Source organism: Mustela lutreola, chromosome 4 (assembly GCF_030435805.1).
Source record: "Mustela lutreola isolate mMusLut2 chromosome 4, mMusLut2.pri, whole genome shotgun sequence".
Classification (NCBI taxonomy): Eukaryota; Metazoa; Chordata; class Mammalia; order Carnivora; family Mustelidae; genus Mustela; species Mustela lutreola.
Genome location: NC_081293.1, coordinates 190,229,191 through 190,254,802, shown reverse-complemented (window position 1 = coordinate 190,254,802; position 25,612 = coordinate 190,229,191). Strand labels below are relative to the sequence as shown.

General features: G+C 37.8%; 1 protein-coding gene across 1 annotated transcript; it reads right to left on the bottom strand.

The window, feature by feature from the left end:
• Positions 1 to 20,446: 20,446 nt before the first annotated feature.
• LOC131830452 (olfactory receptor 9A4-like) lies at positions 20,447 to 21,391 on the bottom strand. The gene has a single exon (XM_059172684.1). It carries the CDS (start codon positions 21,389 to 21,391, stop codon positions 20,447 to 20,449), a length of 945 nt encoding a protein of 314 aa, XP_059028667.1.
• Positions 21,392 to 25,612: the final 4,221 nt, after the last annotated feature.

The following is a 25,612-nucleotide window of genomic DNA, read 5'->3' as shown; positions in this document are numbered from 1 at the left end:
CTGTTTGCTGAGTTCATTAAAGCCATTTTTAATTTTTCTTTACATTTTTTAGCACTTCATTTTTATTCTTTCTCATAGATTCCATTGCTCTGCAGATATTACCCATTGACTCCTACATTTGGTCTGCTCTTCTACTAGAGTCCTTAGTTTCTTAAACATACAGTTATTTTATTTATTTTTTATTATTTATTTATTTTTATTAAGTGCATTAGCCAACATATAGTACATCATTAGCTTTTATGTACTATTCAAACATAGACTTATTTTAGAAACCCAGTCTGATCATTTCAACATTTCTACCATATATGAGTCTGGTTCTCACATGTGCCCTGTCTCTTCGTGCTCTGTTTTCTTCCGTTTGTTTGTTTGTTTTACTATGCCTTGTGATGTTTCAGTGGAAGCTGGACATTACAGAATGGACAAAAAGAACTGAGGAAAACAGGTCTATGTGAGGTTTTATGTTTATCTGCAAATGAATTGGACTGTGTTTACTGTTTACTGTAGCTATGGGTGTCACAGATGAATTAAATATCTTGTTCTTATTTTTGTCTCACCTGTTGTCTTTGACTTTCCCTAGAACCTCCATCCTGTTTTTGTTTTTGTTTTTATTAAATTCCACCTAGGTAACATATAGTATAATATTAGTTTCAGTTCTACAACTCAGTGATTCAATACTTACATACAACACCCCATGTCCATCACAACAACTGCATCCTTAAAACCCATCACCTATTTAACCCATTCCCCCCATCCACATCCCATCTGATAGCCAACAGTTTTTTCTCTATAATTAAGAGCCCGTTTCTTGGTTTATCCTTCTTTTTGTCCAATATGATTGTTAATTTTGTTAGAATCTCCTTGTTAAATAAAGTCTTAGACTCACAGTTCTTTCTGTTATAAACCTCTGTTATTATAAGGGAGCCCCACCAAAGTGGTGGTAAGGAGTAGATGGAGTGAATCGTTTAGCATTCTACAGTCTTATGATTCAGTCTCAGTCTTTTAGTGAGCCTGTACCCCTGGCTTGTACCTTTGGAGAGACATCTCTGTAACTTTGGTCAGAAAAAAGAGGCAAAGAAGCTGGACCTGGGTGTTTCCTATCCCCTAGATCTACCTGCCCCACTGCAGTTACTATTCTCACTTCCCCAAAAGTCACTGTCTTTGCAATAATCACTTCACTGCATTTCTTAATGGTTTTATCACTTAAATTTATATACAGTGCTATGCCTTAGTCTTGCCCATTTCTTAAAATTTCATGTATTATTTTAGTCCTTTTAATCTGCGGATGCCTTCAGCATCCCTTTCTTTTCTTACAATCTATCTGTTGAATTCATAAGGTGTTTTGACAGTAGCTTCCCATAATCTGGATTTTGGCAATTTTATCTTCACATTATAGTTAAATGTATCTTTCTGTTCTTCACATATTTTCCTGTAAATTGGCAGTTGAATTCAGAGGCTTGATCAGACTAAGCTCCACCAGTTTTCATAAAATGAAGAAATTTTAAGGATACCTGAGGGGCTCAGGGAGTTAACTGTCCAATTCTTGATTTTGGCTCAGCACATGATCTCAGAGTTATGAGATTGAGCTCCTTCAAGGCCTCTGCATTGAGTGTGGAGCCTGCTTAAGATTTTGTTTCTCCCTCTCCCTCCACCTTTCCCCACCCTCTCTTGGGGGAAAAAAAAAAAAAAGAAGAAGAAGAAAGAAAAAAATTGAAGGATTGTTACAGTTTTTCACCAAAAGACACATAAGATCTAGTTTTCTCTTATCCATGATATTAGAAACTGTTGATACATGACTTCTAAACCTAGTATTTCATTGAGGGTAGTTGAATGGTGATATTCTAATTCTAACATTTTTTTTGATAAGTATCTAGAATGCTTTGATATTTTCATTTACTATACATTTACCCAAAATAATTACTTGGATATTTCCATTTATCAGATCTCAAAATAATGCATAAGGTTCCTTAATCACTTTTGAAAGTTAACAACTTGTAAGTATCATTATGAACCCATAAATCTTACTTCAATGGGTTTAAAATGATTGTAATTAATGTATTTTTAAACTACATCTTATCTTATACTGGCTAGAGAAAGCCCCTTTAGTTTGGATGCTGAATTCTTTTTTTTTTTTATAAACATATAATATATTTTTATCCCCAGGGGTACAGGTCTGTGAATCGCCAGGTTTACACACATCACAGCACTCACCAAAGCACATACCCTCCCCAATGTCCATAACCCCACCCCCTTCCCCCAACCCCCCTCCCCCCAACCGTTAGTTTGTTTTGTGAGATTAAGAGTCACTTATGGTTTGTCTCCCTCCCAATCCCATCTTGTTTCATTCCATTTGCGACAATGTGGATGGAACTAGAGCGTATCATACTTAGTGAAATAAGTCAAGCGGAGAAAGATAACTATCATATGATCTCCCTGATATGAGGAAGAATGGATGCTGAATCCTTTTTAAATATCCCTAGAGGAACCCTCCTACACTGTTGGTGGGAATGCAGGCTGGTCCAGCCACTCTAGAAAACAGTATGGGGGTTCCTCAAAAAGTTGAAAATAGAGCTACCCTACAACCCAGCAATCACACTACTGGGTATTTACCCTAAAGAACAACTGTAGTGGTCCAAAGGGGCACGTGCACCAAAATGTTTATAGCAGCAATGTCCACAATAGCCAAACTATGGAAAGAACCTAGATGTCCAGATAAAGAAGATGTGATATATATATATGTGTGTGTGTGTGTGTGTGCAGTGGAATATTATGCAGCCATCAAAAAAAACCCCGAAATCTTGCCATTTGCAATAACATGAATGGAACTGGAGGTTATTATGCTAGGTGAAATAAGTCAACCAGAGAAAGACAATTATCATATGATCTCTCTGATATGAGGAATTTGAGAGACAGGGCAGGGGATTATGGGGGTTAGGGAGGGAAAAAATGAAACAAGATGGGGAGGGAGGGAGAAAAACCATAAGACAAAACATTTCCTCTTCATCTCAGGAAACTATCTGAGGGTTGCTGGGGGATGGAGGGGGATGGGGTGGGCTGATTATGGACATTGGGGAGGGTATCGCTATGATGAGTGCTGTGAATTGCTAAGGTGGTGTGTGTGTAAGACTGATGATTCACAAACTTGTACTCCTAAAGCAAATAATATATTATATGTTAATAAATAAATAAAGTCCTTAGTAATCTTTGTTATCGGGTATGACAAAACTTTTCAAGTTTACCCAATTAATTTCCTTCCTCAGACCTGGAATCAGACATTTCTTCAAAAACATTTGTTTCTTATGGTTTAATAACTTAGAATCATGATCTGGGCCCAAAGGGCATGCTCATTGTTTTGGGGTTGGTTACTGAACTAGCACACTGAAAAACACATAGAAAATACACACACACACACACACACACACACACACAAACACGGAGTGGGATGGGAGGGAGTAAAGAGGAGAGATTCATAATGATAAATCTAATTCAAATTTAGCAATAAATTTGATTTGGATAACCACACACACTAATCTGACTACACCGCAGCAGTGAGAAGGTGAGAAGGGGGCAAACACCTAGTCTGACTGCAGGCCACACATACTAACAAAAGTTTCTCAAAGAAAAAAAGAGGGAAAGTCCCTTGCAGTTTGGTGTTATCACTATTTGGGCAAATGAGTGATCTCACTCAACTTAAGCTCAGGAGAGCCCCAGATTGGCCCAGTAACAAAAAAGGGATCAAACCCTCCTGCAAATGGCTCTCCAAAGAGAGTAGATGAACAGACTGAAGGCAAAAGCAGCTCAGCCACAACAGTAAGGTGTACCTAACACCCATAGAAGACACCCCTGAAGTGCCAGGTTCTGATGAAGAAGACACATTGCCATACAGGGCAGTACAGGACCTCTTCTTCATAAGGCCATAACTTCAAGAACAGGAGATATAGAATAAATAAATAAACCTTAAAACAAACAAAATAGAACAGGAGACTTAGTGGACCCTCCTAAAACAAGGAAAGGCAGAAGAGTTAGACAAAGGAAACAGGAATGTGTCCCAAATGAAAGGACAGGAGAAAATCACAGCAAGAGAGCTAAATGAAACACAGTTAAGTAATATGTATGAGAGAGAATTTGAAGTGAAAGTCATAAAGATCCTCACTGAACTTGAGTAAAGAGTAGAGGACCTCCATGAGACTCTTAATAAAGAGATGAAAAATATAAAAATAACTGATCAGTGATGAAGAACTCAATAGTTGAAAGAATATATGGATGCAATAAAAAGCAGACCAGGGGAAGCAGAAAGACAGACCAGTGACCTGGAGGACAAAGTAATGGAAAACAATCAAGCTGAACTGAAGAAAATAATATAATAAATAAATACAGACTGAGGGAACTCAGCAACATGATGAAGTATAATAAGATTCTCATTATAGGGATCACAAAAGAAGAAGAGAGAGAAAAAGAGTAAAAAATTTCTTTGAAGAAATAATAGCTGAAAACTTCCTGAATCTGGGAAGGAAACAGAAACCTAGACTGAGTAGGCACACGAGACCCCAACATAATCAGCCCAAAGAGGTCCACACCCATACATGTGGTTTTTAAAATGGCAAAAAGTACTGATAAAGAGAGAATTTTAAAAGCAGCAAGTGAAAAGAAAACAATTACATAAAAAGGAAAACCCCACAAGGCTATCTGCTGATTTTTCAACAGAAACATTGAAGACCTGAAAGAAATGTCATGATATATTCAATATGCTGAAAGAAAATAGCCTGCAACCAAGAATACTTGATCCAGCAAGGCTATCATTCAGAATAATAGAAGGGATAAAGTGTTTCCCAGATAAACAAAAGTTAAAGGAATTCATGACCACTAAACCAGACCTACAAGAAATGTGAAAGGGAACTCTTTGATTAGGAAGGAAAGACCATAAACAGGAGTTAAAAGGTAGGAAGCACAAAAGCAGTAAAATTAAGTATATCTACAAAGTGTAGTCAAGGGATTCACAAAATAAAAAGATGTAAAAAATGACACCATATACCTAAAATGGAGGGGAATGGGGATAAGAATAAAGCATGGGTTCAAATTTAAGCAACCACAACTTACCACAGGTTGCTATATGTGTAACAGGTTATATATAAACCTAATGGTAATGACAATTCAATAATCAGTAATAGATATTCAAAAAATAAACAGAAAGGAATCCAAGCATATCATTATGGAAAGCCAGTAAACCATATGTGAAGACAGCAAGAGAAGAAAGAAACAGAGAAAACTGCAAACACAAAACAAGTAACAAAATGGCAGTAAGTACAAACCCATCAATAATTAGTCCATTTAGAATGTAAATGGACTAAATGCTCTAATCCAAAGACATAGGGTGATGGAATGGATAAAAAAAGCAAGACTCATCTGTATGCTGCTTCAAGAAACTTATTTCAGACCCAAAGACACATGCAGGTAGAAAATGAAAGATAGAAAATGCAAAATGAAGTGAAAAGAAACCAGAGTAGTAATAATTGTATCAGACACAATAGACTTTATATTTTTAGAAAACCTCCCTTTTTATTTAAATTCAATTAGCCAAGTTATAGTACATCATTAGTTTTTGATATAATGTTCAATGAATCATAGTTCATAGTTCATAACACCCAGTCCTCATCAAATAAAAATGGACTTTAAAACAAAGACTGTAACAAGAGACAAAGGAAGACAATATATAATCATTAAGGGAACAATCCAACAAGAAGATATAACAGTTGTAAACATTTATGCATCCAACATAGGAGCACCCAATATAATCAGCAGCTATTAACAAAAATACAGGAAGCATTTGATAATAATACAATAATAGTAGGGAACTTTAATGTCTCCCATCAATGGATAGAACATCCAAACAGAAAATCAACAAGGAAATAGTGACTTTGAATGACACATTAGACTAGATAAATCTAAACAGATATATTCAGAACATTCCATCCAAAAACAGCAAAGTACACATTCTTTTAAAGCTCATATAGAGGGGTACCTGGATTGCTCAGTTAGTTAAGCATCTGACTCTTGATTTCATCTCAGATCATAATCTTAGGGTCATGAAATTGAGCCCTGCTTTAGTCTCCATGCTCAACAGGGGGCCTGCTTGAGATTCTCTCTGTTCCTCTCCATCTCCATCTGCCTCTCCCTTGTTCTCTCTCTCTCTCATCTATCCATAAAATACATTTTTAAAAACCTTGAAATGCATATGGAACATTCTCCAGAATGGATCACATGAGGCCACACAACAAGTCTCAAAAGAATGAAGTCATACCATGCATCTTTTCTGACCACAATACTATGAAACTAGTAATCAACCACAAGAAAAAATCAGAAGGGACACAAATACATGGGGTTAAATGAGAGGCTCCTAGATGATGAATGGGTCAAGAAAAGAATCAAAGAAAAAATTAAAAAATACATGGACACAAATGAAAATAAAAACACAACAGTCCAAAAATCTCTGGGAAGCAGCAAAGACTATTCTAAGAACCCAGTTAGTAGCAATACAGGTTTACCTCAAAAAGCAAGAAAAATTTCAAACAGCCTAACTTTACACCTAAAAGAGCTAGAAAATGAAGACCAAATAAAGTAAAAAACAGGAGGAAGAAAGGAAGGAAGGAAGGAAGAAAGGAAGGAAGGAAGGGAGGGAGGAAGGGAGGAAGAGGGAAGAAGGAAGGAAAAGAAAGATTAGAACAGAAATAAATGAAATAGAAACTAAACGATCATAGAACAGATCAATGAAACCACAAGCTGATCCTTTGACTAGATCAACAAAATTGATAAATCTTTACCAAGACCAATTGAAAAAGAGAAAGAGTGGGAAGGAGGAACAGGTGGAGAGAAAGAGAGAGAGAGAACTCAAATAAAATAAAAAATGAAAGAAGAGAAATAACCAACAACACAAAAATACAAAGCATTAGAAGAGAATATTATGAAAATTATATGTTAACAAATTGGACCCCCTAGTATAAATGATAAATACCTAGAACATAACCACCCAAAACTGAATTAAGAAGAAATAGAAAATTTGAACAGACTGATTACCAGCAATGAAATTGAATCAGTAATCAAAAAAGTCCCAACAAACAAAAATCCAGGACCAGAGAGTTTCACAAGTGAATTTTAACAAACATTTAAAGCAAGATAAGAACCTATGCTTCTCAAAATATTCCAAAAAATTGAAGCCAAAGGAAACCTTCAAAATGCATTCTATGAGGCCAGCATTTCCATGACACCAAAACAGATAAAGACACTATAAAAAACACTACAAAAAAAAAAAGAGAGAGAACTACAGGCCAATATCTCTGATGAACATAAGCTCAAAAATCCTCAGCAAAATATTAGCAAATGAAATCTAACATTATCTTAAAAACAAAACTCACCATGATCAAGTGGGATTTACTCCTAGGATCCAAAGTGGTTGAATCTTTGCAAATCCATCAACGTAACACAGCACTTCTACATAAGAAAAGACAAAAACTATACAGTCATTTCAAAAGATACAGAAAAAGCATTTGACAAAGTTCAACAACCATTCATGATAAAAACCCTCAACAAAGTAGGTTTAGAGAGAATGTATCTCCATATAATAAAAGCCATATGTGAAAGAACCACAACTCACATCAGACTTAATGGTGGAAAACTGAGAATTTACTCCTAAGGTCAGGAACAAGACAACAACATCCACTCTCACCACCTTTATTCAACATAGTACTGGAAGTTCTAGGAAGAGCAATCAGATAAGAAAAGAAATAAAAGGCATCCAAACTGGTCAGAAAGAAGTCAAACTTTTGCTATTTGCAGATGACATGATACTAAATATACAAATCCCTAAAGACCCCCCAAAACTAGCAACTGATAAATGAATTCAGTAAGATTGCAAGATACAACATCGATATACAGAAATTCATTGCATTTCTAGACATCATAATCAAGTAGCAGAGACAAATTAAGAAAACAATCCCATTTACATTTGCACCAAAAATATTAATACCTAGGAAAAAACTTAATCCAGGAGGTCAAAGGCCTGTACTCTGAAAACTCTAATGATGAAAGTAATTGATGAGGACATAAACAAATGGAATGATATTCCATGCTCATGGGTTGTAAGAACAAATATTAGAATGTCCATACTACCCAAAGCCATCTACAGATTGACTGCAATCCCAGTAAAAAAAAAAAACAAAAAAAAAAAACAGTATGTTTCAGAGAACTAAAACAAATAATCCAGATTTTGTATGGAACCACAAAAGACCCTGAACAGGCATAGCAATCTTGAAAAAGAAGAACAAAAGTAGGAGAATCACAATCCCAGATTTCAAGGGATACTATAAAGCTATAGTAATCAAAACAGTACAATACTGGTACAAAACTAGACTCATAGATGAAAAGAACAGAATAAGGACCTAATAAATAAACTCAAGCTTACTATGCAAAGGGAGAGACAGTATCTTCAACAAATGGTGTTGGGAAAACTGGACAGCAACATGTGAAAGAATGAAGGAAACTGGACCACTTTCATATACCATATATTAAAATAAACTCAAAATGGGATAAAGACATCAATGTAAAACCTAAAACCATAAAAATCCTAGAAGAAAGCATAGATAGTCATTTCTCTGACATCAACTGTAACAACAGTTTTCTAGATATGTCTCCTGAGGCAAGGGAAACAAAACCAAAAATACACTACTGGGACAACAACAAAATAAAAATTGTCTGCACAGCAAAGGAAACAGGCAACAAAACTAAAAGTTAACCTACTCAATGGGAGAATATATTAGCAATTTACATATCCTACAAAGTGTGGGTTTCCAATATGTACAAAGAATTTTAAAACTCAACACCCAAAGAACAAATAATCCAATTAAAAATGGGCAGGAGAATTAACAAGACAGGAAACAACAAATGTTGGCGAGGGTATGGAGAAAGGGGAAACCTCTTGCACTGCTGGTGGGAATGCAAGCTGGTACAGCAACCCTGGAAAACAGTATGGAGGTTCCTCAAAAAGTTAAAAATAGAGTTACCCTACTACCCAGCAATTGCACTACCAGGTATTTACCCCCAAAGATACAGATATAGTGAAAAGAAGGGGCACATGCATCCCAGTGTTCATAGCAGAAATGTCCACAATAGCCAAACCGTGCAATGAGCCAAGAAGTGCCTCAACAGATGAATGGATAAAGAAGCTGTATAATGAAATACTACCAGCCATCAGAAAGGATGAATACCTATCCATTGCATTGACATGGATGGAACTGGAGGGGATTATGTTAAGTGAAATAAGCCAAAGAAAGAAAGACAATATCATATGGTTTCACTCATATGTGAAACATAAGGAATAGTGTGGAGGACCATAGGGGAAGGGAGAGAAAAATTTGGAAGAAATCAGAGAGGAACACAAACCATGAGAGACTCTGGATTCTGGGAAACAAACCAAGGGTTACATAAGGGAGGTGGGTGGTGGGATGGGGTAGCCAGTTGATGGGTATTAAGGAGGGTAGGAGTTGTGATATAACACCCAGATGAGTACTGGGTGTTATAGACAATTAATGAATCATTGAGCACTACATCAAAGACTAATGATGTATTATAGGTTGGCTAATTGAACAGAATAATAAAAAAGTAAAAATAAAAAATGGACAAAGGGGCGCCTGGGTGGCTCAGTGGGTTAAGCCGCTGCCTTCGGCTCAGGTCATGATCTCAGAGTCCTGGGATCGAGTCCCGCATCGGGCTCTCTGCTCGGCAGAGAGCCTGCTTCCCTCTCTCTCTCTCTGGCTGCCTCTCTGTCTACTTGTGATTTCTCTCTGTCAAATTAATAAATAAAATCTAAAAAAAAAAAAATGGACAGAAGACTTGAACAGACATTTCTCCAAAGAAAATATGCAGATGGTCAACAGACATATGAAAAGATGTTCAGCATCACTCATATCAGGGAAATAGAAATCAATCTACAAGGAGATATCACCTCACACTTGTCAGAATGGCTAAAATAAGAAACAAGATAAAACAAGTGTTGGTGAGGATGTGGAGGAAAAGGAACCTTCTGGCAATGTTGGTGGGAATGCAAACTGGTGCAGCCACTGTGGAAAACAGTATGGAGGTTCCTCAAAAAAATTAAAGATAAAATTACCATATGACCCAGTAATTTCACTACTATGTATTAACCTAAAGAAAACTAAAACACTAATTCAAAAAGATATATGCACCCCTACGTTTATTATAGTATTATTTACAACAGCCAAATTTTGGAAGCAGCCTATATGTCTATCCATAAATGAAGAGATTAAAAAAAGCATATAAAGGGAGGGAGATAAAGATATCTGTATACAAAGAAGCATATATGCACATAAATCTATATATACTTATATAGATATATATATGCAGAAGCATATATATATATAATGGAATATACTGTCATAAAAAGAATGAAATCTTGCCATGTGCATGAGCATGTATGGATCTAGAGAGTAAAATGCTACATGAAATAAGTCAGGGAAAGAATAATACCATATGATTTCTCTTATATTTGGAATTTAAGAAAGAAAACAAAGAAAAAATACAAACCAACAAGTGGACTCTTAACTAGAGAAAGAAAACTGGTAGGGGGATGAGTGAAATAGGTGGAGGGGATCGTGAGTACACTTGTGATGAGCCCTGAGAAATGTATAGAAGCACTGAATCACTATATTGTACACCTGAAACTAATATAACACTGTGTGTTAACTATACTGGAATTAAAATTTTTAAAAGCCTTTTAAAAAAATAAAAGACAAAACTAGACTGATAAAAGATATTTCCAACATGCATATAAGATTGGATAAGTCCTCTCAATATCTAAAGAATCCCTGTATGTCATCAGAAAGGGACCAAAGGCACAGGTAGAAAAATGTGAAACTCCATAACCCCTCCCCTATTTTTATCCCATTTTCTACATTCAGCTAAACAGAAATTTTATAGGGTATTTGGAATTAAGTAAATACTCATCTGCTAAAAATAATGAGATATTTGCATAGGCAATCAAACCTTCCAGGCACTTAAAAGGAGGAGTTTAGTTAACCCTAAGACACTGGGAAAATAGAGTATTTTTACTTCCTTTATTTTTAAATTGATAATACATAATTTCATTCCCAATACATTTTCAAGAAGCACATACCAAAACAATAGAAAACACTATGCAATAGGGGGACATGGGTGGCTCAATCACTTAACCAACTCCTGGTTTTGGCTCAGGTAGTCCTGAGATGAGCTCCACATCTGGCTCCATGCTCAGTACAGAGTCCACTTGTCCCTCTCCCTCTGCTCCGTCCCTGGCTCACTCGCTCTTTCTCTCTCTCTCTTTTTCATACATAAACAAATCTTTGGGGGGGAAAAAAACCCTATGCAATAAAAAATACTTCTCCCACTCCTACTCCTAACAACCCTGTTAGCAATGTTACCTACATTGCCTTCCAGATTTTTCTCTGTGCAATTATGCAACCATGAATAATTTGATGCACATGTATCCTGTGAATTGATTTCCATAATAAAGTATTTAACACATCCAAAACCTCACGTAATTACTTTTCATTTTGTAATGAGAATATTTAAGATCAATTCTATTAGCAACTTTCAAGTATACAATGCCCTGTAGTTTACCATAGTCGCCAAGCTGTACATTGGATCCCAGTCTTCAAGCATCTTGGAACCAGGGATTTGTACCCTTTGACCAACATCTCCAAATTTCCCCCATTCCCCAGCCCCTGACTACTACCAGTCTATTCTATATTCCATGAATTTGGCTTTTTAAATTCCACGTGTAGGTGAGATTGTACAGTATTTGTCTTTCTCTGTCTGACTCATTTCACTTGGAGTAATGTCCTCAAGGTTTATCCATGTCACTATCTTGTTATTTATGTTGTTGAAAAACGATGAGATTCCCTTTTTTATGGTGGAATAATATTTCATTTCTCACTCCTGGATTAATGGATTAGATAAATGACTGACTGACATCAGGAAAAAAAGACCTTCTAGTCGTCCAGCTAGTGATTCCAAGTGATTCTAGTGATTCAGAGGCTTTTCAGAACTTGTATGGATACACTTTCTTCTTGAGCCCTCTTGTGGCCAAATGCTTAAGCTTGTTTGTCTTCTAAACCATGCACTGCACCACACAAGGTGCTAACAACCTCCCTTTTGCTTTCCCAAAGGAAGAAACTGATGCCCAAGTTTGTGGATTCTCTTTTGCCTGCAGCTTTGGGCTGAGTCTCCATTCATGTTCACTAGCCTTTGGCCACAGCTCAGTCAAACTGCATTGATTCTGGAGACCAGGGTAAGATATACTGAGTACTGGGGGGTCCCTGTGGGACAGTTATGGAGATCTGCAGGAAAAGCACCCCCAGTGGCTGGTGTGGAGGTGTTTTTATCTGGCCAAAGTGACAATAAAGTGTAATGCTGGAATAAAAACATCCAAAATAGCATACCTCAGATGAGTTCTCTGTTAGAGGGATGCTGAAGAGTTTGCCTCATCCAAACTTGGAAGCAAACCAAGTAAGGGCCTACAGAGCATAAAAAACAAGGAATAATTATTGTTAGGTTTATGATATCAGTAAAGACATACAAGCAGAAAAAAAGGAGAGACCATTGAAGCAGATTTCAAAATAAGGCAATTATTAACTAAAGGAAAAACTACTTGATAAGCCAAGAAATAGCTGCATTTGTTGTTGTTGTTTACAATGCAACTGGAAGAAGATAATTACTGAATTTTAACATAAAGATTCTAACTGTTCCAGTGGTTTGAAGAATAGAGAGGCAGATGCAACTGAACATGCAGCAATGGCCTGAGACCCAGAAGGCTGCAAAGAAGCGTCAGATCTAGTCTTTGGACTCAGAAAGCCAACAGTGTAATTAGTCAGACAGGACACACTTTTTTTTTTCCATTTTTTATTTTTTTTTAATTTAAATTCAATTAATTAACATATGATGTATTATTGGTTTAAGAGGTAGAGTCAGTCATTCATGAGTCTTGTATAATACTCAGTGTTCATTATATCATGTCCTCTCCTTAATGTCAATCACCCATCCCCTGTCCCCTCCAGCAAGCCTCAGTTTGTTTCCTATGACTAAGAGTCTCTTGTGGTTTGTCTCCCTAATTTCATCTGTCCTATTTTTTCCTCTCTTCCTCTATGATCTTCTGTTTTGATTCTTAAATTCCATTTATGAGTGAGATCATATAATTAATTGCCTTTCTCTGATTGACTTATTTCGAGTAGCATAATCCCCTCCAGTTCCATCCACATCATTGCAAATAGTAAGATTTCATTTTTTTGATGCCTGAATAGTATATATGTACACCACATATTCTTTATCCATTCATCTGTTGAAGGACATCTTGGCATTTTCCATAGTTTGGCTAGTGTGGACATTGCTGCTATAAACATTGGGTGCAGGTGCCCCTTTGGATCACTACATTTGTATCTTTGGCGTAAATACCTAGTAGTGCAATTGCTGAGTCATAGTGTAACTCTATTGTTAACATCCTGAGGAACTTCCATGCTGTTTCCCAGGGTGGCTAGACAAGCTTGCATTTCTACCAACAATGTAAGAGAGTTCCCCTTTCTCTACATCCTCACCAACAATTGTTTCCTGCATTGTTAATTTTTGCTATTCCAACTGGTGTAAGATGATATCTCACTGTGGTTTTGATTTGTATTTCCCTGACAGCTAGTGGTACATATATACAATGGAATATTATTCAGCCATCAGAAAGGATGAATACCCATTTGTATTAACATGGATGCAGCTGGGGGAAATCATGCTAAGTGAAATAAGTCAAAAAGAGAAAACCAATTATCATATGGTTTTACTCTTATATGGAACATAAGGAACAGAATGGGGGACCATCAGGGAAGGGAGGGAAAACTGAAGGGGAAGAAATCAGAGGGGAGACAAACGATGAGAGACTCAGGACTCCAGGAAACAAACTGAGGATTACAGAAGGGAGGGGAGGTGGGGAGATACAATCGCCAGTTGATGGGTATTAAGGATGGTATATGTTTTGATGAGCACTGGGTATTATACATAACTAAAAATCGTTGAATACTACCTCAAACCTAATGATGTACTATTTGTTGGCTAACTGAACATGAAATTATATATATATATATATATATATATATGTGTGTGTGTGTGTGTATGTATATATATACATATATATAAAATATATATTATAGGAGATATATATGTGTGTATGTGTATATAATATATATATATATAAGATAGATAGATAGATAGATAGATAGATAGATAGATAGATATAATCCCCTGTAATGCTCATTTGGTGATCACAAATTCTTTTAGTTTCTGTTTGTTCTGTAAGATTTTTATCTCTCCTCTCTTTTGAATGACATCCTAGCTGGAAACAATATTCTTGGAAGCATATTTTTTCTTTTAGCACCCTGAAGATATCACGCCAGGTCTCTGTAGACCTGATAGGTCTACTGTCAGTCTAATGTTTCTACCCTTGTAGGTTATGGACCTCTCATCCTGAGCTGCTTTCAGGATTTTCTCTTTGTCTCTGAAATTTGCAAGTTTCATTATTTATATTTAGGTGTTGACTTATTTTTATTGATTTTGAAGGGGTTTCTCTGTGCCTCCTGGACTTGGATACCTATTTTCTCCCCCCAGATTAGGGAAGCTCTCTACTATAATTTGCTTCAACATGCCTTCTTCCCCTCTCTCCCTTTCCTCCTCTTCTGGGATCCCAATCATTCTAATATTGTTTCACTTTATGGTATCAATTATCTCTCATATTCTCCCCTCGTGATCCAGTAATTGATTATCTTTTTCTCAGCTTCTTTATTCTCCTTCATTTTGTCTTCTATATCACTAACTCTCTCTTTTGCATCTTTTATCCTAGCAGGTAGAGCCTCAATTTTTTATTGCATCTCATTAATGGCTTTTTTAATTTTGACTTGATTAGATTTTAGTTCTTTTATTTCCCCATAAAGGGGTTTTCTATGTTTTTTCAAGACCAGCGAGTATGTTTTTAATCGTTATTCTGAACTCCAGTTCCCATATTTTACTTATGTCCATATTGGTTAGTTCCCTAGCAGTCAGTACTGCCTCTTGTTTTCTTTTTTGAGGTCAGATTTTCCATCTTGTCATTCCATCCAGAGAAGAATAGATGAACAAGAGAACAAAATGGCAACAATGACCCCACAGAAATGTACACTAAACAAATCAGGAGAGACCCAAACCCAGAAAAAAAATTTAAAAATAGTTGTTGTTTTTTTTTAAAAGAGCAAGAACATATAATCAGACAAGTGAACAGAATAGAGCAATACACTGGATCATGAGTGTATTTAGGTCTGTTTGTTAGAAAACCAGATCCCAAATTTGTAAAGAAAGAAAATCTTATATATGTACAAAAATAAAATTGAATACAATGAAAGGGTAGAATATAATTGCAAAAATCAAATTTAATATTAAAAGATAAAAAGAGAGAGAGAGAAAAAAGGAGATATAAACAAACAGGTGAACAGAATAGAGCATTACACTATATCCTGATTGTATTTTGGTTAGTGTCTTAGAAGAAACAACATCTCAAATTTGTTAAGAAAAATATATATATATACCAAAACAAAATTAAATACATTGAAGGAATACAATATGGGGTGCCTCGGTGGCTCAGTGGGTTAAGTCTCTGCCTTCAGCTCAGGTCATGATCTCAGGGTCTTGGGATTGAGCCCTGCATTGGGCTCTCCATTTAGCAGAGGGCCTGTTTCCCCCTCTATCTTTGCCTGCCTCTCTGCCTACTTGTGATCTCTCTTTCTGTGTCAAAGAAATAAATAAAATAGTCTTTTAAAAAAGGATACAGTGTAACTGTATAGATAAAAACTTTAAATAATGTTAACAAAAAAAAATAGAGAGAATATGGTCAGACAGGTGAAGAGAATAAAGCTATACAATAGATTCTGGGTGTATTTTGGTCAGTTAGAAGAAACTCCATCCCACAACTATAAAGAAAGAAAAACTTATATATATACAAAAATAAAATTAAATACAATGAAAGGATAGAGTATAACTGTAAAAATAAAAATTAGAAAAGATTTTTTAAAAGAGTTGATAAAATAAGAAATTGGTTGAAAATGGAAAGAGAAAAAAAATTAAAATTGAAAGACTAAAGAATCATGGGGGGGGGGGTGAATTTTATTTACTGTTTGCCCCTAGCGTTTGAGTTTTATAGTTCCCAGTGAACAATAAACTTCATCTTGGGTGGATATTCTTGCTGATCTTCTGGGGGAGAGGTTCTGTCACTTTGATTCTCAAGTGTATTTGCACCACCCTTGGGCACCTAGGTGGCTCAGTCATTAAGCATCTGCCTTTGGCTCCAGTCATGATCCCAGAGTCCGGGGATTGAGTCCCGCATCAGGCTCCCTGCTCAGCAGGGAGCCTGCTTCTCCCTCTCCCTCTCTCCCTGCTTGTGTTCCCTCTCTCACTGTCTGTCAATACAAATAAAAAAATCTTAAAAAAAAAAAAAAAGAAAGAAAGAAAAAAGAAAAGAAAAGAAAAAGAATTGCACTGCCCTTGCCGTAGGGCCAGACTAACTCAGTGGCTCCAGATTGCTCTTTGTAGCTTTTGTTCACTGAAGGCTTTATGTGTAGAAACTTTAGAGGAAGAGTATGGCAATGGCAGCCTCCCCAACTGCAGCCCCAGAGCAGAGATCCCAGGGCCCCACTCCTCAGGGCACCCTCAGGGAAAAGCAGTCATTCACTCCTGTCTCCTCCTTACTCCGTGCTAACCCAGCCTGTGACAGCATTTCTATCTCAGGCATGTGACTCTGTTTCAAATCTCCAAACCCTGCAGAACCCTCTGGTGTGCTCCAGTGCTGCTCCTCCTAGGGGAGGAAGAGAGGTCTCCCCATTTCTGCCATTTGTTGGGCCCCAGCTCAGAAAACAGTCACCCTACTGTGCCACAATTCATGGTTTATGCCAATCACAAGCTAAGCATCTGCTCCTGGGCTTCCTGATTGCAGCTAGCTTCTCCACTCCCATGCCTGGGAACTTTCATACTCAGGTACCCTGGTCTTCCTGTGACCCCAAGGATCCTGAGACCACACTGTCCCAGCTAGGATTCTGCCCCCATTTAACCCCCTCAGCACCTTTCAGGCAGGGACTTCCTTCACTGGAGCAGTCGTCTACATTCCGATTTTGCACTCTGCTACTATATAGCTTTCCAGTAGCCAGCTTACAGAGGCTCCCTCACCCCTGTGGTTTACCTTCCCACAGGTTGCCTCAGATTCACTTCTCCACACCTTGTAACTTGCAGAAAGTGGTCACTTCTCCATCTGTAGAGTTGCAAACATTCTTTTCTTAGATCTCCAGTTGAGTTCCCAGCTATTCAGAATGGTCTGATAGCTACTTATCTGAATTCCTGGGACCAGAGGAAAGTAAGGTCTCCTATTCCTCTGCCATCCTGGACTCTCCAGCCTTATTTTTAAATGTATATTAGCAGAAGAAACAGTTGAACAGAGTTACCCCTGAAGAGTATGAAGAGCACCATGGATCAGAAGGGGAAGAGCAACAGTCTGATGATTCACTATACAAATCATTTAAAACTATTTGATAGTTTTTCTTTTTAGTTGTGGTAAAAAATACACAACACATATTTACCACTTTTAACCATTTTAAATATACAATTCAGTAGCATTAGGTACATTCACATTGTTGTGCAACTATTACCACTATTGGTCTCCAGAACACTTAACCATCCTAAGCTGAAACTCAGTACCCATTAATTACTTCCTCCTATTTTACCCCTCCCCAAGCTCCTGCTACTCACTATTCTACTTTCTGTCTCTATCAACTTCACTATTCTGGGTATCTTGCACAAATGGAACCACACTTTATTTGTTCTCTTTTGTCTGGCTTATTTCACTTGGCAATGTTTTCAAGGATCATGTATGTTAGAGCATGTGTCTATGAAATTCTTTTCATTGCTGTTTCTGTCTGAATAAACTTTCTTTGTATGTATACACCATGTTTTTTTATGCATTCATTTGTTCATAGACTCAGAGTCATTTCTCTTTCTTTACAACTGTGAATAATGTTGCTATGATTATCAATAAAGTTTCTGTCCCTTTTTTTAATTCTTAAGAGTTATTAACAGTGAATTATATGAATATTTTGGTATAAGAGTAACTGTTCAGATATGGCATGTGAATAGGGAAATCTCCAGGGTTGGGTCAACTCCTCTGATTCACAGCCAATAATATACAGCACACAGTTGCTAACTACTGCTGATGTACCTGAGAGTGACACATGACATCAGGCACAGTGTCCAAACACAGTATTGGCAATCATATTGGAAGGGCTGGGGAATGCAAGAAAAATGGATGAGGACTCTAAAATACTAGAATGGCCTGATAAAAGTATATGGCATCTGAGGGGTTGTAAAGCCTAACAGACAGTTCTATACAATGGTATCATGATAATATAAAGGTATAAAATGTGAAGGAAAACCCACTGGTTCATATAGATGGAAGACTCAGGAGCAAGCCTAGTGCCACAGAGGAAAGACAAATATGCCTACATTTGAAACGAGACCTAAAGAAAGAGTATCAAAGACAGAAGAAAGAGCAGGTATTGACCTCCTATCTTCAAAGAATCCCTACCCACCCCATGGTGAGGCAGAAAATTTATAATCATACATAAATGTAGGGAGTCTTACATTGTAGAGCTTTAATAACTTAAGTATACATTCAATACAGTCTCAATCAATATCCCAGCAAGCTTTCTTGAGTTTTGGACAAACTGACTCTAAAATGTATATGGAAAGAAAATGGTAATAGACAAGCCAAAATATTTTTGAAAAAGAAGAGTCACTTCTTATATCATTTATTTATATCACACATTAATTGATCCACATTTATATCTATCTATATATATATTTATCTAAATATGCATACATACAGATGCTCCAACATGAATCCAGTAGCATATGCCTGATTCTTGCCTTCTCTTGCTTCTCTGTAACTCACCAATTCACAGTGACAGACCCAGTTCCTACTACTTGTTATACTTTATTCATTCCTCTGTACTACACATGTACAGAATTTCAGAAATGTTAACTCATACCCCCCAGTTGGAAACATTATTAACAATACAACTATGATTGTGCATGGTTCCCTTGATTAACATAGTCTTACACATTTCAGTCAAAACATTATTTCTCAGTTATGTAGATCACATCTCTTTTTCCCCAACCTCTTCGGTGAGGTCGTGACATACATGCATTGGGAAGGTAATCTCATGTGCACAGTCTTTTGACCCCTGCTTAGCCACATGAGAGTGGAAAACATTTTGACAATCATGGTGTGACAGGAAAGGGGCTGAGAGGAGACAATATACGAACTGAGATGTGGATTAGGAAGCTCCATGTAAAGCTGTAATACAGCTTGGTAAACTTGGTCGCTGTGGGGCAGGGAAGGGAAGGGAAAACAGAAATGTAGCTGAGGAGAACTGAAATCAAATGCCCTGTGTCAGGATTGAAGATGAGGACTGTGGGGAGAAGTGCCAGGGGCTGCCACTTTTCTACCCTCCCTGCACTCCTGCCTCAACCCAGGGACACAGCAAGGTCAGCTTGCCCTTGTCAGTTCAGGTCCCAGAACTCAGCCATTGACCTCCTACATCTGGGGCTGGCGTGATAATGGGAGTCATGCCAGATAAGAAAATGCCTCTTTCCAAGACCCTTGCTCCTCACCCTGAGAAAGTCTACCAATTAGAGACATGTCTGGATTAACACACATCTGGCCCTGAGGCTGAGAAGGAGGCAAAGTTGTGGAGTTTGTTCTCACAACTGCCAGTCAGGAAGATCTACAGGGAGGTAGTATCCCTGTAGGACCTGGGGGCAGGAATCTCAAGTAAAGGTTGGAATCTGAAGCAGGACGTGGGGTCACTCACGAAAGAAATAGATGGTGCTTTAACCATTGAAAAAATCATGAATGCACAGGACAGCATATGGGAAGATGACTCAGCACCTAGAAACAAAACGTAGGTCAACCACAGAATAAATTACAATTTTCCTGATTTCCCACTCAAAAAGCTGAGTTTTCTGGAAAAAAAAATCACACATATTTTGTATATCTACATCTGTTAAATTTATACTGTAAGATGTAAGATTATATTGTAAGATGTAAAATTATAACTACAGAAGAGTGTATAGACATATATATCCAGTTAAAAATAATGAGATCTCCCATGTAGGAAATCATCTGATTATAAATTGGAACACTGTCAGTGTTTTAAAATTCCCTTGTAGAATTTTGTAGAATTCCCTTGTATATTACAAACCACTTGGTGATGAAATGGATCATTTCAGTATGAATTAGTGTTTTCAGATTACTCAGGTCCATGATGATGAGTCCATGATTGTCCTCAGGACACAGCTACCCCTTGAGGAGTTGACAACAGCATTTCATGACATCTCGAAAGGCCTCCATGAATTTGTCATTCCGGAGGGTGAAGATGAATGGGTTCAGAAAAGGGGTCACCACTAAAACCATCAGTGATGCTACCCTATTGTAATCAGCTGCCTGTGTTTGCTTGGGTTTCACATAGAGGAATAAGCAGGTGCCATAGCCGATCACAACACAAGTAAAGTGGGATGCACAGGTAGAGAAGGCTTTCCTCCGACCAGAGGCTGAAGGGATCTTGAGGATGGTGGAGATGATGTAGGTGTAGGAGATGATTGTAGGGATCAAAGAACCAAAAAGAACAAAAATAGCCATTAAGAATAGGATAAACTCTATGAAAAGGGTATTATTGCAGGATAGTTTCAGCAATTGCCCTCGGTCACAGAAGAAATTGTTCACCACATGTGATTTGCAGAAAGTCAGCTGAAATGTGGCATACACTGGCCAGATTTCAAAAAGGAACCCAAACACCCATGACACAACGACCACCCAGATGCAGGTTCGGTTGTTCATAATGATGTTGTATCTCAAAGGGTTACAGACAGCCACATAACGGTCCACAGCCATCGCTCCCAGCAATGTAAACTCTGAGGTCCCCAGAGAAAGGTACAGGAAGAGCTGGGTGACGCATGCAGCCAAAGAGATTGTCTGCATTCCAGGGAGAAGCAATCCCCAAAGCATCACAGGCACGATGATACTAGTAACCAAGATCTCCAAGGCAGAGAGATGACCAAGGAAGAAATACATGGGGGACTGCAGACGTTTATCAACACACACCATCACAATAATGACTGTGTTTCCCATTAATGTCACTAAGTAGAAGAAAAAGAAGGTAGCAAAGAGAAGATGGTGTAGTTCTCTGGAGCCAGGGAAGCCAAGGAGATAAAATTCAGTGGCACTAGAGTGATTCATCAGCATTTAGTTCTGAGCTCTTGTTCCTTGTGAAATCTAAAGAGCAAAGGGGAGAAAACAGGCTTTTGATTGCAAAAAGATTAAGGACAATTCCAACTTGAGCAAGTATATCATATTCCTAGAATCCACAACACAATGGTATTATTTTCAATACAAGATCGGTGCTTCAGCGGATGAATGGATAAAGAAGATGTGGTTCATATATATAATGGAATGTTACTCAGCCATCAGAAAGACGAGTAGCTACCATTTACATCAACATGGATGGAAATGGAGGGTATTATGCTAAGTGAAATAAGTCAATCAAAGAAACAATTATCATATGGTTTCATTCATATGTGGAACATAAGGAATAATGCAGAGGGCCACAGGGGTCAGGGGATAACTGAATGGGAAGAAATCAGAGAGGCAGAAAAACCATATGAGACTATTGGCTCTGGGAAACAAACTGAGGGTTGAGGAAAGAGACGTGGGTGAGGGGATGGAGTAACTGGGTGGGCATTAGGGAGGTCATCTGATTTGATGAGCAACAGGTATCATACTGAGCTGATGAATCATTGTACATTATATCTAAAAACCAATGTATACCTTGGCTAATTGAATCTAAATTTATAAAAAAGATCAGTGCTAAATGTTTTATGAGGGACATGTATAATGTATGAGTGTAAATATATATGCCAAAGTAAATCAGCAATACCTACCAACGCCACACCCTAGGCATGAAAACTCATGCACCTCTGTCTCTACCCTTGTCTCTCAATTCACCAGGCATCCTGCCTCCAACTATGCTCTCACCTATCACCGGGTCTACTTCCCTGGCCACAACGTGTTCATTTATACCACCAACTCTTCCATCTTGAATACCCTAAAGTGTCTTCTCTGCCTCTTATATCCGTATCCTGAAAAAATCCTGCTACATTTCAACATTATAAATGTAGCTGATCCTAATCTTGGCGAATCACAGCCAGACAGGTTAACTCCTCCATATCCTCTAAACATAGGCTCCATTAGCATATATTCAGGTTAAGTGTCTCCCTCAATTATATTGTCAACTTTGTGGTATTGTTAGCAAGTGGGAACTCTCTAGGACATTGTCATAAGAAAGAACTATTTTGAGACAAAACATTGAGTCTTTCCCTGACTTCTGGAGAGCTGGCTCCCTGGAGGGGATTATCCACTTCTTCCTCCTTATTCTCATGATAAAAACCTTCCTCCATTTCTCATTTCAGTGAATGTATATCCTCCAAGCAGAAAAAGCCTCCCCAGCTCTCCATTAGTGACCTCTAACTCTTATATCTTGATTCCCCTGGTCAGTAATTGACACCAGGGAGGGAAGGGTCCTGAAGGAACTCCTATCTGTACTCCAGTATCCAACCTAGAACCAGAAGACAAGAAAACACCTGTGATATAGAGGCAAAATCCTCCTTATTCTCCAGGTCTCAAATCTCTACTCCCAGCAGGGACCCAACACCTCCAAATGGGCAGCCCATCCCTCTAACCAAACTGCCATGGGGTCAGTCCCATTGAGCAACTTGGAAAATTCCAAAGAACACATCCACTTATCTAGGACCTTCCATTTTCTCCAGAGCCCTAGGGTCTGCAAGAATGATAGAAGTCACCGATATAGATGATACTCAGTTCCTCAGGAGAACTGGGCTCCTTCCCTCTCCACATGCAGAATTTTGCCTAAAGATATCCACAGACCCTTCCCCCCCATCCTCTCCAAACAACATATGCACAGTTTCACTCTCAAACCTCTTTAGGCTGTATTTTTCTTTCTGTTGGCTTGCATCAATTACTCAAATATAGGATGCACTTGCTTCTTACTTTATCATCAAAATCCCACATTAGAATGAAGTACCTTGAAGCAACTTCTTTGCATTTCTTGTATTAACACCTGTGACAAGAACAGACTCTGACAAAGTATATATTCTGTAAATATTTTTGAATAAATATATCAATTAATAGATCAAAGAAGAAACAAAAAGTATCCAATTTATCTTTCCCTCCATTCGCTCTTCTCCAAAGCACCACCCAGTCAGTCTGCATTCTGTCTTCCAGGAGATCCCCAACAAGATGGCAAGCAGATATAAGGAAGACAGAAAGAAAAATGAAAGAGCACAGACTTGGGTGATGCCACAGAGTATGCCCATTGCCAGTACTAGGTACCATCAACCTGCCCTTTACTACAGAGCGATGATCTGATGGAGAGTCATCTACTCTGTGGCTCCCTTACTCCACTCTTCAGACTCTAGGTGTCCTTGTTCTATATGGCAACAAAACCTAGACCCTCTCATGATAATGCTCTTCTACTCTGTCCTTCACTGAAGGGAATACCTGGAAGACACTCACCTCCAGAGATGGGGACTAGACTGGAAAGTTCTACTGCTCTTCAGGCATCAACCTAGACTACCCATGGTTAGTAAAGAGCCATGCGTAGGAGGCAGACACAGCTCCTGCTGTCTCCACTCGTGGCAAAGAACACCGTCCACACAGAGGAGCTTAGGAAAAGTCCAGACATAGTGCTCAGAGGAACCCACCTATCTTCCCCTCCCTCATTCTCTCTGCCTCTTTCTTTCTCTACCTTTTCTGTCTCCAAGGATAGTTATACACTAAGGAATCATTTGCACAGGCCCAGAGACACACTAGGGATATAGTCAAGGAAAAGCTGAAGAAACTTTCACTCTTCCCTCTGAGGATAATCAAGTTTTACTTTTTTTTTTTTCCTTAAGATTTTATTTATTTATTTGGGGGAGAGAGAGAGAGAGCACAAGCAGGGAGGAGGAGAAGAGGGAAAGAGAGAAGCAGGCTCTCACTGAGCAGGGAGCCCAATGTGGGACTCGATCCTAGGACCCTGGGATCATGACCTGAGCCAAAGGCAGCCAGTTAACTGACTGAGACACCCAGGTGCCCAGATAATCAAGTTTTACCTCTTGAAAAAGTTATGTGCATTGAGCAAACTTAAAAACTGCTTGTCAGAAATTTCTCAATGTCCAGGCTGCCTTCCTCCTAGACCCTTACTCATCACAAAAACCAAGCTCTGACTGGTCAGCCCCCTCGTCTGCTCTGTGCTTCTCCCTGACTCCATTTATCCCAGCAACACGACAAGGGCACATTTATCCCTAAGCTACCCCCAAGTTGATGAGTCCCCTAATCCCTACAAAAGACACACATAAAAACCTAGAGTCCACTTAATCTTCTTCATCATCTCCAAGTTTTTATGAAACACGTATTTCCCAGAGGATCTGCACACTCTCTACCACATACCCTTTGTCCAGTTATGACAGCATGTAAGAGAGAGAGAGGACCTGCCACTACTCCAAATTTACATTCTGTTAAGTCTACAGCCCATTCCAGGCCCTCCAACATTTATCCAACTGTGGTTGTTCAGCCATACATGTCTCTTCTCAATCTTCAAATGCTCTTGGGTCACCTCCCTGTGCTGCTTGAATTGAGGGGTGAAAGTGAAGATATTCAGAATCAACAACAACAATACTAAGTGAGGATGATTTGGATTTAGGAAAAATAGCAAAATCACATTTAAAATATCTCTTCTTAAACTATGTAAAACAAATTTCATTTTTCATAAAATTAGTCAGATCTTAATTTTAAGTTCAAATGGAAGGATATAATGTAAAGTGCAATATCCATCTCCCTATCTGCTTGATTATCTTGAGAATCCATCTGCTAGAGATAAATATTATAAATTATTATTATACATTTCTACTGTATTCACAGAGAAGTATTCTGTGTGTTTATAAGAACATTTGTACATACCATTTTAAAGTAAATGATATTTTAATAAATATACTGTCTGTGCTGGAGGGGAAGGGGTTGAGAGGGTGAGAAGGTGGCTGGGTGATAGACATTGGGGAGTGCTGTGAATTGTGTAAGACTGACAAATTACAGACCTGTACCCCTGAAACAAATAATACATTATATGTTAAAACAAAGTAAAAGTTAAAAAATAAATAAATAAATACACTGTCTGGCTACTTTTTCATATATATGTGTGTGCATGTATGCTTGTGTTGTATTAAACTTTTCCTAACAATGAATCTTGGAACACTGAAAAATTAAAATTATTTTTAAAAATATAAAAAAATAAAAATATAAAATATAAAAAATAATTAATATAAATAAATAAATATAATATATATAAATAATGTATAATGTAATATATAATATATAGAGAATATATTATATAATATATAAATACTATACATA